The 20014-nt window shown below is 35.3% G+C and overlaps 1 protein-coding gene across 3 annotated transcripts in view; it reads left to right on the top strand.

The window, feature by feature from the left end:
• NT5DC1 (5'-nucleotidase domain containing 1) overlaps positions 1 to 17933 on the top strand; it is a 125537-nt gene extending 107604 nt beyond the window's left edge. For 2 of the 3 annotated variants that reach the window (XM_081044449.1, XM_081044450.1), the window contains exons 9-12: positions 1545 to 1663; positions 2774 to 2926; positions 8838 to 9006; positions 14078 to 17933. In XM_081044449.1, the coding sequence (XP_080900575.1) occupies positions 1545 to 1663; positions 2774 to 2926; positions 8838 to 9006; positions 14078 to 14193 (557 nt within the window). In that variant the 3' untranslated portion in view covers positions 14194 to 17933. The remainder of the gene's footprint in view (positions 1 to 1544; positions 1664 to 2773; positions 2927 to 8837; positions 9007 to 14077) is intronic. The other variant, XM_081044451.1, reaches the window with a different exon arrangement.
• The last annotated feature ends 2081 nt before the right edge of the window (positions 17934 to 20014 follow it).

The raw sequence follows: 20014 nt of genomic DNA, 5'->3' as shown, positions 1-20014 counted from the left end.
GAGAATAATTTGAACATCGTATAGAATTTTGGTACAGAAATTTGTTCTGAATATAGATTTTCATAGGAAGATTTTTTTTAAAAAATTAATGCATTCCACCCAGCTCTTAAGAATGCTTTAAATTAAACCTATGACAGAGTTTATTTTAGGAAAATAATACCGGTTTGCATTTACATAAAGTAGTCCTGTTTCATCAGTGAAATTGAGGGAGAACGTAAAGATAATCAACTTCATAAAATGAAGTTAAAAATGCTGTGGGGACAGAGCCAGGAGTGCAGTTTCCAGGCTCTCAGCCTCACATAGAAAGGTGCTGGCTCAGGTAGTAAATGGCCATCAACTGTGATTGGATGGCCATCAGCTGTGCCTAATTGGCCGTCAGCTGTAACCAGTGAGCCAGTGGCCACTAATATAACTGCTGTGGCTACGCTAGCAAAAATGGGGGCTAGCAAGAAGATGGTGGCTGGCAAGTGCGGACTGCAGTTAGCACGGAGGAGTGCGGGTTGCAGATTGCAGAGAAGTGGACAGCAGGTTGCAGATAGTGTGGCTCCTGCTTCCTGTGTCTCCAACCCAGACTCCAACCCTACAGTGGTGTGACTCCTTTATCTATGGCTCCGTGGGTGTTCCTTTTTGGCTTCACCATGTCCTGCGTTCTTATGTGGCGAGTGGAGACCCTGCATGACACTCTGCATGACAAATGCATTCTAAAGATCACCTTCTTTTTTTTATCCACTGATGACTTGTTTGTTCTTAGCATGTATGAAGGCCAGTAAACAGCACTGAATTTATATAAAGATGTCACAGGAAGTTGTGTATGCTCCACTGTGGAGCTAATAGGTTATGGGTGCCCTCAGGGCTGCCAGATAAAAATTTCTTTTGTGCTATAGCTGTTTCTTGTTTGTGGTGATTACGTGAGCCATATTGAGGTCCAAGAATCCAAATTTAGAAATGGTCTTTGGGGCTGTTGTCTTACACTTCATCTTCTAGGCCCAATTTGAATTCCTAATATAAACTATGGAGCTTTGTTAATAATAAATCACTTACCAGCTTAGAAACCTTAGGCAAAATAATTTCCCTTAGCCTTATTTTCCCCAATTAAAATGGTTGTTGTCCTCAAATAATATATACCTCCCCCACTCTCAAAACCCCCCACCAGAGTGGTGCATTTGTTTCTATTGGTGAACCTACATCAATCGACATATGATTATCCCCTATAATGGGAGAGGCTGTGCAGGGGCGGGGGTATCAGGGAAATCTTTGTACCTTCCTCTAAGTTTGCTGTGAGTCTAAAATGCTCTTAAAAAGGTTTTAAAATTGTATATGTAATATTTAAAAGAATTTATTTTGTATATATTTTCATTAAAAATATGTACATATATAATATTTCTGTATCTGTGAAGTGCTTATAATAGATGCTCACTGAATGCCAGCCTGCACCCCACATGATTCCTCCTTACCCAAGTCCCGCAGCCATGCCTAGTGTGGTCTGCCCAACTGGGTGCTCTCACTTGACTCAAAAGTTTATGATTGTCAAACTGTATTATCAGAGAATGACGAAGAGCGTGAGGCACTGCCATCTCTGGATAAACCTGGCTGGTACTCCCAAGGGAATGCTGTCCACCTGTATGAACTTCTGAAGAAAATGACCGGCAAACCTGAACCCAAGGTATTTTCTGATTGATGCAGAGTCCTTGATGCCCACTTGCAGACATAAGCCATTATAAACTAAAACCATGATTCTAAATGCATTCAGCTGAATTATCTGTAGGGAAACATCTGCCTCTGCTTATCTACCAATCTCTTCTCTTCCCTCTCCTGCTAAAATAAACCTTTGTTGATGTAGATGGGCTCTTTATCAGCAACTGAGAAGAGCAGAGATTCCAAGCAGGAGCTACAGGTCTAGGGGATACCCCGGATTAGTATGTGGGATACCTGAGTAATGATATCTTGATAACAGTCGATCAGAAACATTTTTAGATGTAAAATAAGCAATAACTGAAATTACATGACAGACTAAAGAAACACTTGCTTTTGACACCCTGGTCACATTGTTGATGTTTGACATTGGTGCATTTTTAACAGCAAGACCTTTCGTCTGAAAAATGTCTGTCAGGAGCCCTTTGAGCAGGAGAGATCAGTGGGTGGCTGAGTCTGCTCCATTGGCTGCCATGTTGCCACAGCCCCCTGGGAAATCCTGAGGGGTTTAGTGGACAGAGCATCCTGACTTGGAGGTTCTAGTTCATATTCCTTTACCCTTGTTTTCTCTTCTGTAAAAGGGGTGTGGACTAGATCAGTTGGATTTTGCCTCAGAATACATGGGGAGCTTCTCAAAGTCCACTTGCCCAACCCCACTCTCAGAGATTCTGTTTCAGCAGGTCCGGCGAGGCCCAGAAACTCTTTGGAAAAGTGGTTGTGATGTGCACTCCTCTAATCTAACCCACTATAACAAGTCATCTCTATTATCTCACCAGTTCTTCAATTCTAGGGGCAGGTCTAATTGTAAACATAGGGACTCTTTCACTTCTTCAAAAAATTGAATAAAATCACTTATTTTCTATCTTTCTTCTACCTGTGGATACATTATGTAACTTCTTAAAGCAAACATGGAACCCTGCAAACCAGATGGGGCAAGTCAGCAGTCACCCTTTACTCAAGGAGGTTTAATATGTCTTACTCCAATACCTGTTGAGGAATTTTCTTCTGCCTTGCATGAAATGAACACCACTCTGTCTCACAACTCTCATGCCTCAAACAGAATTTGACATCTGACTTACAGGTTGTTTACTTTGGTGACAGCATGCATTCAGACATTTTCCCAGCCCGCCATTATAGTAACTGGGAGACAGTCCTCATCCTGGAAGAGCTCAGAGGGGACAGAAATGGGAAGCCCGAGGAATCAGAGCCTCTAGAGAAGAAAGGGAAATATGAGGTAAGGGTTCCCTTGAGCGCTTTCATTGAAAGAAAAACCATTATGTTTGACATATCTTAAAAAGTACTTGTTTGTGCCAAGAGTGATGAAATCTGTTGACAGTTAATTGTGATCTTCTTGCCAACTCAACTCTATAAGTTGATCTTGTTGATAATTTTTAAACGATGCCAAGATAATGCCGACAATCTGTCTGTATTCCACCCCTCTGCTTTTATCCAATGCTGTGGAACGATTTGGTTGCTGCTGAGGCAGCCAGACCCTGACTCACTATATTCATGTTGTCTCTTTTGCTTGGCCACGAAAGTTCTTGTGCTGTCTCTTCATGGATCTAACTTAACTAAATTGGTAGCTCCTTTAGACTTAACTCCTGAGCCCCCAGAATGAACTTAGGTGAAGACTTGAGGTGAAGAAAAGGAAAATATGTCGTAAATCTAGAAAGGTAAAATAGTGTTTAAAAGCAAAAAGAAGCAAAAAGAAGAAAGATCAGAAAATAAGGTGCATTTTTCTAAACTCATCCCAAGGGAACAATTGTAAAGAAGGAAAAACTCAAATCAAAAAACAAATAATTCAAAAAATACCAATAAAAGGCAATAAGCTATCAAGCCACAAAAAGACATGGAAGAGACTTAAGTGCATATTACTAAGCGAAAGAAGGCAATCTGAAAATGCTACGTACTATGTGATTCCAACTGTATGACAGTTTGGAAAAGGCAAAACTATAAAAACAGTAAAAAGACCAGTGAATCCAGGGGTTCGGGGGAGGGGAATGAATAAATGGAGCACAGGGTATTTTTATGGTGGTAGAATTGTACTGTATGACACTGTAATGGTGAGCACATGACATTATCATTTGTCAGAACCCATAGAATAGTACAACATAAAGTGTGAACCCTAAAGGAAACTACAAACTTTTGTCAATAATAATGTGTCTATCTTGGTTAATCAGTTGTAACAAATGTACCATACCAATTAATACGAGATGTGAATAATGGGAGAAATAGTGGTAAGAGGCAGGAGGGGAACATATATATAAGAATTTCCTGTCCTTTCTGTTTGCCTGTAAACCTAAAGCTGATCTAAAAAAATAGAGTCTATTATTAAAAGAAAAAAAATAACAATAAGCAGATCCAAGAAGATGTTAGAATAAAGGAGTCAGGTTTCCATTGAGGTTTCTATTGAGTAGCATTTAGTCTTCAACATGACATTGGAAGTTCTTTGGACAATTTGGGTTAAAAAGAGCTTTAAAACAACCTTCCAGAAGGTGGGCCTTCTAACCCGAGTGACTTTGGGAAAAGTTTTCACTAAAGAAAGATTTGGTTTCTTCAAAATGATTTGAGAATGTGGGGACAATAATAAGAAAATCAGTGGGAAAGTTTCCTCCAGCATTATGTACACAGACCCCCTTTTCTCTTGTTAGTTACAAATACATAATAAAGAACTACTTGGCTCTTAGACAGGAAATGGTGAGTCAACAGCTTGAACATTTTAGCTCCTAAGATAAAATAGAAATAATGTTCCTTCTCCATCAAACTCCACCCCCCCAACCCAACCCACCTCTACTCCACTAAAAATGGACAAGGAAACAAAGAACAGGAGGATTTGGCCAAGTGACAAAGTTAGAATAAAGACCTAAAAATGTTCCAGCACTAGCCCTGAACTCTAGTTCCATCTTTCATTCTGTAAAGGTTGCAGAAGTGGAATTGTGGAGGATGGAGTTCCCTCTTCTGTTGGGGTCTAAAGCAAGTGTTTTGCTGGGGATTCCCAGTGGCCCAAAGCCAAGTATCCTCCTACTACTTGAGTTCAAAATTATCCTGGTCAGACTGAATGCCCTCGTGTCTCTAGTTTGTTTTTGAGGCAGTATTTTTGTTGATGGGCCCACCCTTAGCAGATATTCCAGGCCAACTTAGTTGTTTTATCTGCTTTAAGGAAAACCCTCTATCATACATCTTTCTGCTTATATTTAAAGGCAGATTATGCATAATTTAAAGATAATTATGTGTTATTGTTTCTTTTCAAAATTCATCTTCTAACACAAACTTAGAAACACAACTTCTAAAAATCAGATTGCTTTCTTATTAAGTTCAGGTTTGCTTCACTGGACAGCACACTTTCGTCAGCACACCAAAGCCAGGCGTAAGTCCAGCATGGCAGGAGAATTCAGATTCTTTCCTGCTTCCCCGTGGAGGGGACAAGTATACAAACGTCCTCAATTGCTACAGCAGGAAGGAAACTGTCTTTAAAGAGAGCTAAACAGAAAGCATTGTGTGAGCATTCTTTCTGTTTATTTTCTGATTATTCAGAAAAATGGAGTTCGTTTTTCTAACCAAATGTCAGACACAGAAAGTGTAATGTGCAGACTGTTGGTGAGTACAAAGCCTGAATGCAAAGGGATTTAATTCCATATTTCTAGTTGCTTTATTCAGTCTAAGTGAACTTTAAACAATATAATTAAAAACCAAATTAACTAGATCATTTCAGGATTGATGGAATGAATCAGAACAGTTACATTTACTACATTCCATGGAAATCAGCATTTTGTTTCACTCAGACTTGAATTCAGTTTCTCAGATATTTACAGCAATTTCCTTCCTTGATAAAACCACCTGGAATGTGAAGGATCACTTTCACATCCCTTCATTTGTGACAGGAATCTCAAGATAAGGACAGAGAACATCTCAAGTTGCACTTCAAAGGCTTATGCAAGAAACTTTTTCCAAAATCTTAATACATCTGTAGGTTATCTTCTTTACTATATTGGAGCATGATAAATAAACAAAAATGGCACATTGTAATGATTCAAATAAGCCTGGTTACGGAGACTAAGAAAGAATAGCTTGTTTCCATTAATTTTTATTTCCAGAATTAAATCAAAAGTCACTTCATTAATCATAATTACTTGGATAGTCTTAATTTTATAAGACCAACCTCCTACATAGGAAAAGAAGGTTGGCCTCTTCTTTAGCTTCCTTCAGTACTGTTTTCATCTATTTCTTCATTTTAATTTACAACAAATAAAAATGTATTCTCAGGCTTTTTTAGAATAACATATTATGAAATTTAGGTACCAAAATAATTCATTTTAATGATGAAAATTCTCAGCAAACAAGAAAGGGCCAGCCTATAATTAGAGAAAGGCTATCCACAAAAAACACAGTGGGAATGTAATCTGTAATGTGATATTTAATGTAAAGTCATATTTAATGGAGATGCTTGTCCTTTAAAGGTTCTGAATTAGACAAAGGATACCTGTTGTTAATTATATCATAGAATAAAAGAAAAAGGCCAACACCACAAGAAAAGAAAAAGAAATGTGGAATTAGGATTAGAAGACACTAAATTGTGATTATTTTGGAGTTACATGATCATTAGCATAGAAGACCATAGGGAATAAACAAACTTTTATGATTAATAAGAGAGTTCTTAGAATGCTAGATCCAAATCAGCATTCAAAAATTAATAGCTTATCTCTATACCACCAGTAACAACTTACAAAATGTAATGAGAAATAAATCATTTACAAAAGCAATGAAATGAATCACTATCTAGGAATTAACTTAAATACATAAGATCTTGATGAAGACATTTTTAAGGCTCTATTAGATTCTGAATGGGTGAAGGGGGTCAAAAGGTACAAATTTCCAGTTGTGAAATAAGTAAGTCCTGGGGATGTAATGTACAGCATGGTGACTGTAGTTAATACTACATTGTATATTTGAAAGTTGCTGAGAGTAGATATTTAAAGTTCTCACCACACACACAAAAAAATTGTGACTGTTGTGATGGATGTTAACTAAACTTTATTGTAGTGATCATTTCATAGTATATACAAATATCCAATAATTTCATGGTATACCTGAAACTAATATGGTTTATGTCAATTATAACTGAAAGCCCCAAAAAAGCTAAGACAATTTGTTAAAAAAGGATAACGAAGGGAGGAAATCTGTCTGTCAAATACTAACCATATTAGGAAGCTACAGTAACTTTTTTTAACTATAATATTAGTGACATAATATATAAAAAAGGTCAGTGAACAGAAGGAAAAGAACACAGACATAAGACCCTGTCTCACATTCCAAGTTACCATGAAAATGTGATATATGATAGAAGATTATCAATCAGCAAGAAAGGATAAACAGTTCGGTAAATAACACTGAGTAAATGGTCTCAGTATATGGAGAAAAATAAGATGAGTCCCTTTCTCACTAATTCTGAATGGGTTATGGACCTGAAAGTAAAAAATTATCTGTAAAATTAATTGAAGAAAATTTATGAAAACATTGTGACCTCAAGGTAGGGAAGGATTTCTCAAATTATGACCCAAAGGGACAAGAACAAGTAGAAAAATTGATGAATTTACATCAATATTAAATAGTTTTCAAGATACCTGAAATACTGTTAACTAGTAGGAAAAGACAGGGAAAGGGGTCTTGCAGCATCCTTCTAGATGGAACCTTATGAAACTGCCATTTTTTGTATGTCAAAAATAGTTGAACATAGCACATTTATATGGTTCAACCCAATAACACCAAGAGTGAATTTATATCTAGCATGTAAGAAATAGAACATTCAAATAGGAAACTGCACAAAAAGAATCAGACAGCTGACTAAAAAGGAAAGCTTACGTACGAGAGGAGATACCCATCCTCACTAGTAATCCATGAAGTGAAGATTAAAACAATGGTGATACTGAAATACCACCTTAAAGCAATAAGATTGATAAATCTGAGTCTCGATTTTTAAACCGACTTACTAATAAAATAGTCTGAGATACAGTTCTATGAGTTAACTTAGAAAAACATAAACTGGGACCAATATTGTTCACTGAAGCTTCAGTTCATTGCATTTGACAACATATGAATGTTGGGGGGATAACATTTAGATCATAGGAGCATCCATATTACATTGAATCAGAAAGGGTAACTATGTCTGTTTTCTTTTTTTCTTAGGAATAGGGAGGAGCCTAGATTCTATCACTTGTGTGCAGAACCATTATCTACTTATAGTATGTGTAATGTGAATCACTTCTCACTAATTATTTTAGAAAAGATAGGAACTAAAGAAAATTTATCCTATAAAATTGCTCTTTAGACCTTGAGAAATTATATTGAAATATAATTGTACCTTAAATGTACATACAGGAGCATGAATGTTCATATTCTATACTATTCTATATCTTTGGTGAAATCCAAATCAGTTCTTGCTGATTTCTAGACACCATCATCTAAAAACATATATCCTCATCTTTCTTCACAAAGTGAGTTCCAGCAAAAAGAATTATGGATCTAGAGGTAGATTTAGGACTCTGTGCTGCTCTAAATTGAAATATTCCTCAGAAAAGGATGACAGATTGTATAATCCAGATTATATGGATGTGATAGGATTTTTTTTTAGTTCTGAAATTCATGCCATATCCATAAAACACTGAGAAGTATTTATTGAATGAGTCTTTTATTTAATCTATAATTTTCATGTACCTGCTCTGTCCTAGGCACTAAACCTTAGGGATACACTAATACATAAGAAAGTACCTAACCTTATGTAGTTAATGATCTGTCAAGGTTAAAAAGTAAATAGCCTGATAATTGTGAGATTGTATGAGAAGTAGTATATTAGTGATAAACTCGGGATGTAGGAAATTGGAGGAGGCGACCTAATCAAACGTGAGTGTGGCAAATGTCTGATGGGATCCGTCCACATCCCAAGGGATGAGAAGGGGTTCCGAAACAAAAATCAGAGGTAGATACTTTTAAGGACTTCTAAGCTTTGTTTTACTTTATATATTGTATATAGTTTGGTTAAGGTAAACTGAAATTCCTACAGATTTTTTTATTTATTTATTAGTTGGGGGAAAAACTTATAAGATTGAACATTAATCACAGGTTTTCATTATTCTCTTCTCTTGTTTCAGGGACAGAAGGCAAAGCCTCTAAATTCATTATCTAAAAAATGGGGCTCGTTTTTCATTGATTCCATTTCGGGACTGAAAAACACAGAAGACTCCTTGGTTTATACATGGTCTTGTAAGAGAATCAGTACCTACAGCACTATTGCAATTCCAAGTATTGAAGCAATAGCAGGTAAGGGGGGAAATATTTATAAAGCTTTACCTCTTACTAGACAACAATGACTTTAAGTACTAGAATTCTTGCATTTAAAAGAAGAAAATTTTTCCACATTTTCTTGGAACACATCTAGGTTTGACAACCTACAGTGTTTCCCCAAAAATAAGACTTACCCCGAAAAAATGCCCCAGTTAAGATCATCAGCCAGATGGACCCAATTAGTATGTTATGATGATGTTCCAGAAGAAGGTGACATGACTATATTTGAATAAATGTAGATTGTTGTACAAGACATTCCCCGAAAATAAGCCCTAATGCGTCTTTTGGAGCAAGACCCAGTCTTATTTTCGTGGAAACACAGTAGGTAATTATGACCTGTCCATCTCCTGGAGCCAACTACAAAAGCTGGACATTTTTTTTTTAAGTCTGCTGGGAGTCATAAGTAAGGAAAAATTACCAGGACAATATGCTAAGGAGGCCAAGTAAAATGAACCTGACTTCGGGGGCTTCTTTTCCTCCTGAGTGTTTGCTGAATCGAGAGAGAACACCAAAGAAAGGGAGCGGGGCTTTCAGTAGCTTCATGAGCCTACAGGAATAGAAAGCAGAGGGTAGAGCCTGCTGAAGGAAGAATGGACCTGGTGGACTCTCTCAATGTGTTGAAACCCCAAAGGACTTTACTTTAGAGTAAGGATGAATTAGAAGTAGGACTGACGCTCAGCTTTAAATCAGATGAATCCCTAAAATTGGATTCAGAAGATTCTACACTGGTAGTGCCCCAAGGCACCTGGTAGAAACCAGTGAATATTCTGTTGAGGACTATAACATTCTAGGACTCAGAATATTTCTAAAAACAATATAAGGTTCAGCATATAATGAAAAATAGCGAGTCACACAAGGATATGAGACTACTCTAACAGAAATAGCCAAGTTTACTATAGTCAAGTACAGAAAAAAAAGGAATGAGAAATTTGGTAGAGACATAAAAACCATAAAAAGAATGGACAGTCTAAAATTGAAATATTAAAAAATCAAAATTAAGAATTTAATAGATGGGTTTAGCACCAGTTTAGACACAGTTGAAAAATGAATTAGTGCACCAGAAAATAGGTCAAACGAGTTTTAGAAAGAAAAAAATGGAGGAAATGTGTGTCCAGAAGACCTACACTAAAGTAAATATTAAAGAGTATTGTTCTTCAGACAAAAGTAAGAATTATCCCTGTTGGAAGATTGGAGATGCAAGAAGGAATATACAGCAACAAAAGGATATATATGTGAATAATTTAAAATGAATATTTACTTTCGGAAACAATAAAAAAAAGAAGTCCTATGGAGTTTAAACACAGAATTTAAAAAAATGAAAACAATGGCATATAAATCCCAAAGGGAGACAGCTGAAGTTAAACTGTTCTAAATCCTTGTGTTATATGGTATGATAGCGATAAGTCAAAAATGCGTGTTGTAATCAAAAGAATTATAATGATATACATTCTAAGCTAATTACGTAAAATAGCTTTAAAATCTAAAAGAAAACAAGAAAGGAAAATAAAGAGAATATTAAGAATAAGTAAGACAAATGGAGAGCATTGAATAAAATGATAGATCTAAACTTGAGTGATTACATTAAATGTAGGTGGCTAAATATTCTAATTAAAAGCCTGTGAAATAACAAAACCCAACTATGGGCTATTCATAAGAGACATCTCTGAAACATAAGGACACTGAAGTTTAAACATCAGAAGATGGAAAGAGATACCATGCTAACATTAACCAAAAGAAGGTTCAAGTTCGCTATATTAATGTGAAACAAAGTAGATCTTAAGGGAAAAATTCATTAACATGAAAGAGAATCACTTCATAATAATAAGTTTTCAGAAATGTATAATTGAAAGTCTGAGATATTCACCAGGGCCCCGCTCCTCTCTCAAGTCAGAACTTAATCTCTCCCTGTTTTCTCAATATCAAGAAACCGCTGAAAAATCCACTCTGCTTTACAGAGATGTATGCTTCTGCTTGCTTCTTAGTTTCCTGAAGTTCCCTTCAGAATTTGGGAAAGAACTTGAGAAAACCAGCGGGGTCCGTTTCTCCACCCCTTCCTTTACAGAGCATTCCTACCCCTTCTATTTTTCTTCACAGCCCTTCCAGACTGACAAAAGTTCTACCACTTTTCTGCTCCTAGTAACTGTCCCTGCCCCAAGCCACAATTCAAGTGCCTAAAGGAAAGAGCTGGGGCAGAATGTCAGCTCACATCTCTGTTTGTTACTCCTTCCCAGGAATTGTGTTTTCACGTCTTGGTTTCTTCTTCAGCTCTCCAGTGACTTCACTCTGATGTTTATATTTTATCCAGCTTTGCTAGTTTTCTCAGTTCCAATTTAGAAATGAAAGTACACTTAAGATTCTTCTTCTTTAACCTGAGGATGATAATACCAGGCTTCATTTCCTCCCTCTTAGGAGGGATGTGAGAGAAAATAAAGCATTTTTTTATCTATAATTTATCTGAATTATTGGTAGTATGATGATGACGATGACGACGACATCTAACATACGTAGACCTTCCCAAAGGTCCATCCTCTATGGTAGCATACAAATCTAGTGTATCAGTATATTCTATTCATTGAAATATCTCATTATCATTGGTTTCAAAAGAATGGTTTATTATTTTCATTCTTCCATGCTTACACACAGAAAATGAAAGAAAAATAACCTAAATATATGTCTTCCTTTTACAAACGACTTTCCTGTTAAAGAAATAGACCTTGTAACTTGGAGGAAGGTGCCAGACCAGAATTAAATAACTTATTTTTAATTTTTATATTTCACTCTTCCTTTCTTTCAAAGTGATTTGTATTTATAGTGAGAGAGTAGGGTAGTGTGATAATGGAAGTCACTGAATTATTCTAAGGGACCTGGATAAAAACTGTTCAATAGGCTGTATTTGTGAAATAGTAAGAAAATCAAAGAAAAGTAAATCTCCACTATTGCAAGATTTAAATACTTCTCCAAAGAATTGGAAAATATCCCCCTCTTTATCTTCTGTGGTGATCACCTCTCCTTATAGAAGATAATATCAGTACCCTCCCATTTTCATTTTCCCAAGGCTTTCTTCCACAGCACCCTGGAAAAGAACTTGGCAGGGCCTTTGTCTTCTAACTTCTCTCAGGAGAAAGTATTAAATATGGCTTACCAGTAGTCAAACAAAGCTAAATAAGCACTGATTTTTTTAAAAAAACAAGTACAGTGTGTGGGGAAAGAATGAGAGAGAAGTGGTATATCATTTTCAGTTGTTGATTTTGATGTCCAAAACACTTCCTTAAAAAGCAAGCTGTCAGTCAATCTCTAAGTTAGCACTCATTGCTATGATCACATTCTCTTAGAGTTACATCTCACACACAACTTCAAACTGATTATTTCAGTAACATACAGAGGGTGCCAAAAAAATGTATACACATTTTAAGAAAACGAAAACTGTATTAAGATTGTACTACTCAATATATACCGATAACAAAAGATGAGTATAAGTCACATTTGACTTTTGCAGTCATAAGAGGTGCTCAAAGTGGTTGCCATCAGGGTTCAGACACTTCTGATTATGGTGAACTACAGCTGGAGCAACATTGACCAAAGTATCCACTTGTATACATTTTTTTGGTACCCCCCGGTATTCAATAAAATCGGATACTGCTGTGTAATGTACCTCCACATTAAGAAAAATGGCTGGGAAAAAAATAATGCAATGGCCATGGCTTTAGACATGTTGCAGATAGAATCTTTAGATAAATGTTACCCTACTAATATATTTAAAAAGTCCCAAGAGAGTTGTGTTCTGTGTTATTTTACATTGAACTTATTGTTTAAGAATATATTTCATTTTATTTCACTTCATTTAATTGTTATGTAATATGGTTGTTGTTACAGTGTATTTAGTACACAGGGTTGATAGAAAATTGTGGTAAACAGGAATTTGGTTGTGTATCTTTCTCTTTTCTTCCAAATAATCATCACCCTATAATCATCACCCTTTCTTATAACAGAGAGGTAAATGCTTTCTTCTCTCTGAATCAGCCCTCTAGAGATGCTTGTTTTAACAGAACAGTCATGTGATCTGTTTGGCTATTCCATACCAAGATTTCTTAATGGTTGTAGACCTTTTCTGCTACCTGGGAGAAAGAATAAAATTTTTGTTTTAAATGAGATAGGTGAAAAACAAACCTGATATTCCCCCCTTTCTTCTTAAAACCTTTTTGTATTTATGTAATGTTTCTTTATTCATGGATATCCTGTTAGACTTAGTTATCTCATTGACATTTAAATGCATAGAAGCTATTTTTACAGATGTTTTAAAAGTTTGCACATATTAGCTATATACATTACAAAGGTGACTGTGTAATGAAAATCATAACATGACATATATCATAATATTTTAATTGTAATATTTCTGGCAATGTTTCCTTGAAGAGATCTGAGAAAAGATCTGAAGACTAGCTTTTGAGAGACTTATATGAAGATGTCACAGTGTCCCACCATCAATAAAGTATGATTTTATGTGCTTTTTCCTGATTTCCCTGTGGCTGTGTGTGTGTGTAATGTTTATCATATGGAGAAATTTGCCACATTGTACATATTAGAATCCTTATTTAGCTGGGCATTAAAAGATTATTTTTAGTAACTCTCTCATTACTAAGGGCTATGAAGATTATTAGTTCTCATTTACCAATTACATGATCCTCTTGAGTAAAGAACGATTTATAAATTTAAAAAAAAGAAATCAGAGGGTCTTTCCTATTTTACATGTTAACTTTTGTGTGTGGAGTGTATTAACATTAAACTCACTAGTTTGAACTCTGAAGATGATTTACAATATCTCTAAGTGGAATTTGAGTTTAATATTATTCTAAATTTTATAGGGAAAGGCATCTACACTCTGCATCCTAAGTACAACCTATCCAGGTGACAAAAGAAATACTAAAATCGTGAAACTCTAAAGTTTTATTATCAGTGACTATCAAATTTTGGTGTTTATATTTATGAAAGGCCTTGGGGGATCTGCAAAATAATCAAACTGTTTTTGTTTTTGTTTTTTTTCCCCCAGAATTACCCCTGGACTACAAGTTTACAAGATTCTCTTCAAACAATTCAAAAACGGCTGGCTACTATCCAAACCCTCCAATGGTTTTATCAAATGATGAAACACTGACAAACAAATAACCTTTCTTTACTGAAAAATGAAGTGAAGAATCACATATGCAGCAAATATACTGTAAAAATGTTAATTTAAAACTGTAAAGTGCTTTATAGGAACAAATTCTTAATGAAAATTGACCAAGAAATTGATAATGTTTTTCCATAGGTCACCTTTCTACATAGATCATCTTGGTGCCCGACAACTCTCATTGTATTAAAATCTCAGTGTCTTAGACCTGAAAAGAACCAAACCTGATTAATATTTTGTATAACAATAGTTCTGAGATTAGAATTCACCTGGGTACACACACACACACACACACACACTCACACATTCACACACTTACACCTGTGTCTAGACCAGTGGATCTCAGAAAGTGTGGACCCAAACCACTAGCATAGCATCACCTGAGAACTTGATAGAAATGCATTTTTGCAGGCCCCACCCCAGACCTACAGAGTGAGAAACTGGAAAGGGGACCCCGGAATCTGCTTAATGATAGTGCTTCACACTAATTTTGAGAACCACTGACTGAACCATAACCTCCATAGACTGGTTGAATTGGTCTGGGGATATAGGTGAGTGTTGACATCTTTTATATCCCCCAGAAAATGTAGCCAGAATTGAGAACAACTGATCTATACCAGCTTTTTCAATTTATACCCAAGAACACTGAGTCCAGTGAGATTAAATGATTTTTCCAATCTATCAGGCTTTATGCTATTCTTGTGTTTTCAAAACAAGGAAATAAAAGAGGCATGATTTCTTCTAAGACAACACAACCAATATGGGATAGAGATGATACCAGAAGCCAACCAACTATTTCAACCTCCAAGGTTATCCATTAGGGTTCCTCCTCCTCCTTAAGAATGTTAAAGGCTATTTAATTCATTTTCATTCAATTTAAAACATGTATTCTCAATGGAACTAAATTGGTTCTTGGGGTGAAAAAAAATACTACATAATGCAATGGATTATAGCCTTCCAAAGCCAAACATTACCCAATAAAATCTTACTCCTTAGTATTAATTTTTCCCATTATGAGAAATATAATTTAAAGTAAAATTTATTAATTAAATTTGAGTTAAATTTTTCTCCTTAGGATGGGGGGGTGATCATGAAATAAAAAAGGTTGAGAAAAAACTGCTTTAAGAGCTTTTATAGGTATACTACAATCCAGGACGACTGTGTTCTATGTTCTATGTATAGTCATATTAGTAGCTATTGGTTGCAAAATGTTTGGAGCTAGATAATGTTATCAATATAAATCCTGGCTCCTCTTTATGTTATCATTTCACTCTGTTCATCATGGACCTTACCAGGAAACACACTGGTCACTATCATTATTTTACCTGGACTATAGCAAGAGAACTTAACTAGCATATTGATGCATGCAATAAAAAGATATTTTGTTAAAATTTTTAAATGCTCAAATAATCCCAAATATGTTGTGGGGAAAGGTGTCTCAGGGTAGGTAAACAGTTTCTGAAATTACTTCCTCAAAGTCAGTAGCTTTCTTTGATAATTACTAATAAGTATATGGTAATGTATTTGGAATTGATTTCCAAAATCTCATTGGAATATAATAAGTACACATCAAACTTAAGGCTAAATGATAGATGCTGTCTCATGTATACTTTCAATACACATTTGATTTCTTTTAAAAATAGTTATTTTTCCTTACACATTTATTTTGTAAATGGCAAAGAATACATATTTAAATACTTAGAACTGCTACTGTTAATATGAAAAATAAGAACCCCAAAATAAGAAGTTAATTGCACTTTTCTGGCCATGGAGGAGTGAAAAAAATTCACTCAAATCAGAAATTCTAGTCCTACTTTTACCAGTACCTACCTAAAGAATCTGAACAAGTTACCACCTAATTTGACCTATTTCTCCCATCTTGTCAAAGGAGGTTAGAGTTTATTTCCAAGTTTCCTTCTACCTTTTTAACAGAGATAGTGCTAATAATGTTGTTTTTCTGTTGGACTGTAATTAGACTTTCACATTTTTATTTCATTATTTTTAAAGAGTGCCAGTGTTTGTAATTGGACATGAAGATTAATAATAATCATCCAAAAATGGCACTATAAAAATTTAAAAGACTATTAGAGAAAAAAAGATATATATTCATTAATAAAGTCATGAGTAAGAAAACAGGAAAATTGTACAAATAGGCTTACGTTTAATATAGCAGACAGTCAAACATTCATCATCTAAAAGATAACTAAGAATAACTGGCAAGGGAGCGGAGATTTTCTTTGTTGGCCACTATTGATCTCATCAGCAGAGGAAAGATCTGAAGGCCACAGTGGTCAAACGGTGTGTCAGAATTTGGAATTTAGAATATTGAGGTAGTGGAAACTTCAATTGAACCATGAATTACAATCTGAAAGCATCTACTTCTGAGTTTCTTAAACTCTAAATCGAAATCAAGTATCATTTCACCACCAACATTCAGATCCAACAATAATATATATGATATATATAGATACATATGTATGTATATGTGTACGAATACTTTTAATGACCATGTCTGAAAAAATAAATGATTTTATATAAAAAATAAGCATAAAATGGAATGTCAAATTGTCTGGATGTAACAACTCTGAATGAATGTTAGAATCACATGGATAGATTTTTTTTTTTAATGTGATGTCACACTACCCCTTACCTCTTCTCAGGCTCTTAATAACAAGGTTATCATAAGAGGTGGCTTCCAGATTAGTGCAAGACTGGGATATAGTTGGGAATTAACTCACTCACTGTGGTCCAGTTGCTGCCCTTGAAAATCCTTGGGTATGGTGCAGTCTATATATATGGTGAATTCAAAAAGGTGAATTCTTGTTGTCTCTAGAATCATCAGAAATAATGGTAAAAATTTAATAGTGACGAGTGTTGATTCCTCATCAGGCTACTTCATGTACCTAATCTTATTTACTCCCTACTGCAACCATATGAAAAGTACATAATTGTTAAAATTTTATAGAGGAAATTGAAATTCACAGAGGTTACATAATATGCTTGTTCAAATTTGCAGTTACCTAAGGAACAGAGTTTGTACATGAGCCCAAGTTTGACACCAAAATTCATACTCTTAGCTAACTGATACATAAAGTCTTCAAATATTAGATCTAGATTGGGGCAAATTTTCAGTCTAAAACCACACTTCAATTTAATAATCACACCATGCTAGGACAAGTGAGAGATTATAAGTGAAGACACAGACTCTGTCCTAAAGGAACTCAAAATTTTATAAAAACTATTAACTGTCTATAACATTGAACTTACCTGGAAAAGTAAAATAGAGAACCAAGAATCACAGGACTTCTACAACATACAATGCCTGCTTTTCTTGGAAGCCACATATGCTAAAATCATCAATAAGCAGGTCTACTCTTTCTTCATATTCAGGTTCAAGTGTTCATCTTGAATACTTAGCACATTCCCCTCTCTGCTGCAAACAAAATGGAGAAGGAATAATGAAAACTGGTTCAGGTAAACTTAGTGGAAGACGGGATATCTGGGCCTGCAGAGAAGTTGGGTCATTACTTAAAATGACAACAGCAGAGACTGCTTGACAATCAGGTTCTTGTACCAGGCTTCTGTTCTGAAACTCATTTTAAAAAAAATAATTTTACTTTCTTGGTACTTTCTTGGTAAAGACCAAAGTTTAACAAAATTTAATAAATTAGAGTGTCTCTTTAAAAAGTGCCTGTTAAAAGCAATCACCATGTTGAATTAAAAAATATTCATTCTCTAAATTTGAGATATCAACATTTCTTTACAGTTCTTAGGACCTACCTAAATTTCCTAAGTATAATGTACTTAAATTCCTTTTGGTGCATTTACTCCCATTGATACAAGGAACAAACTGCCAATTTCATCCACTTATGTGGCAAACATCAAGATGACATGTAAATTCAGGAATGATTAAATATGTGCATTGATTTTTTTTAAAAGTACCCTTTTCAAAAACCACTCATGAATGGGTTAAAAATAACTATCTGAGGCCTAAATATGCACATAAATAGGGGTTTTTTTGTTGTTTTTTACGCCAAATTTAGTACAGTCGTCTGTGATATAATGGAAGGTACCATAGCTTGAAATCAGAAAATGTAACAGTCTGTGTGACTTGCATCTTAGGCAATTTCAACTTTCTAAGCCTGTTTCTACAACTATTTAAATGGAGATAAAAAGTTATGTCAGGATTATGAAGTAACATGGGAACACACGTGGAAGTCCCTGACATAATCTCGAGAGCCTCAAGCCAGGGAAAGTGTATCTGAAGCAGTCAGATATCCAAGGTGCAAATTGTGACTCCATGGAGCAAGGGAACTCAAGAATACAGGTAATTTTTTTTTTGGTTTGTTTTTATGATGAAAACTGATTTAAGGAAACTTGAATCAACTGGAGATAAAGCAGAAGCAGGAGTAACGGGGAGGAGAGATGAGGGCCTGATTACTGAGGCCATTACTCTGACCTTGCAGAAGGTCAGAGAAGCCTTTTGTGGGTGTCTGGCTTGAGCTGAATGCCCAGAAATTGTAACATTGTCACATAGGGACCAAGGAAATCAAGAAATGCGTCACTACTATTGCCAGGGCAATATGACCTGAACAGACCAAAATAATACATACTTCTTTGGTGACCAGAGCATGAGAGAACCTCTTAGCTGGTTTGGAGGTGTGCATAAAGAATAATTTGTGTTTAAAATTAAGGAAAAGAAGGCAATGCAAAGAAATGAAAGAGGCCTATAGGAGTGAACCAATTGGTTAGTAAGTACAACCTAGAGAATGCCTAATTGAGACTAATTTTATTAGACTAAACAAATCTCTTAACAAATGAGTGGCACCAGCCTGACAAATGAATTCTATTGATTAGACTGAATCTGATACTAAACCAAGGGCAACAAAATGACGTTTTCTGATTATAGCCAGAACAGGATGAAAGGTGATGCTTGAAACAGGTGGTTGAAGATGCAGCAATCACTGAATGGAAAAGTAAAGTGTTCATAAGGGGAATTTAGGATTAAGATGGGTGTAGAGCTTGCAAAAGAAAACTTAGCTCTCTTAAGTTTTCAGCACATAGAACTTGTGAGAAAGAATTGCACCAAGAGTCAACAAGTCTGTTTAACTGTAGATTTAATTAAGTCTAATTCAAATCATTAATTTTGAGCCATTTGTCAAATTTTTGTTTAGATGGCTAAAAATACTTAGGTCATTCACTTTCACAGATCTTGCAGCATCCATAGCCCTCCCTACTATAGAGAAGTCAGAGGTTTTTATCTCCCAAACCTTCAGGTAATAAATGATGAACAGCAAAACATTCCTGGTAACTGAAGTTGTGATGTCTGTTACCATTTGTTTCTAGATGTATAGTTTATGTATACGTATAGGCATAAGTTTTTTGTTCTTTCTCTTTAAAGCATCACTCTTGTATGAAAAGAATTTAAGTAGCACTTACAGAATACACAATGGTTAATTCTTCCAAAAGTCTTATCTTAAGCTCATTAAATGAGCTCAAGGAGGGGATACGATTTACAGAAGTATAGTAAACAAGGATGCTGCATGGAGTTTTCAATGGAAAACAGTTAAGTGACAAATCAACATATGATGCTTCAATTACCACCAAAAACTGCATTAGTTGTAGAGGAAAAATTGTGTTCATGTGTATGCAGCTGCAATGGGCTTCTTATTTATCATTTTCCAACCAACCAAAAAAAAAAAAAAAAACTTAGATTTGGTGGCTGTTGTCCTTTTTTTTGGTTTGTTTTTGCCTTCAGGATGATGCGTACCATTTGTTAACTAATGATTTCTCAGCCTTTTATTACCAGACAACACA

Source organism: Rhinolophus hipposideros, assembly GCF_964194185.1.
Source record: "Rhinolophus hipposideros genome assembly, chromosome: 3".
NCBI lineage: Eukaryota > Metazoa > Chordata > Mammalia > Chiroptera > Rhinolophidae > Rhinolophus > Rhinolophus hipposideros.
The sequence above is the reverse complement of the archived record's forward strand: the minus strand, read 5'-3'. Positions and strand labels throughout refer to the sequence as shown.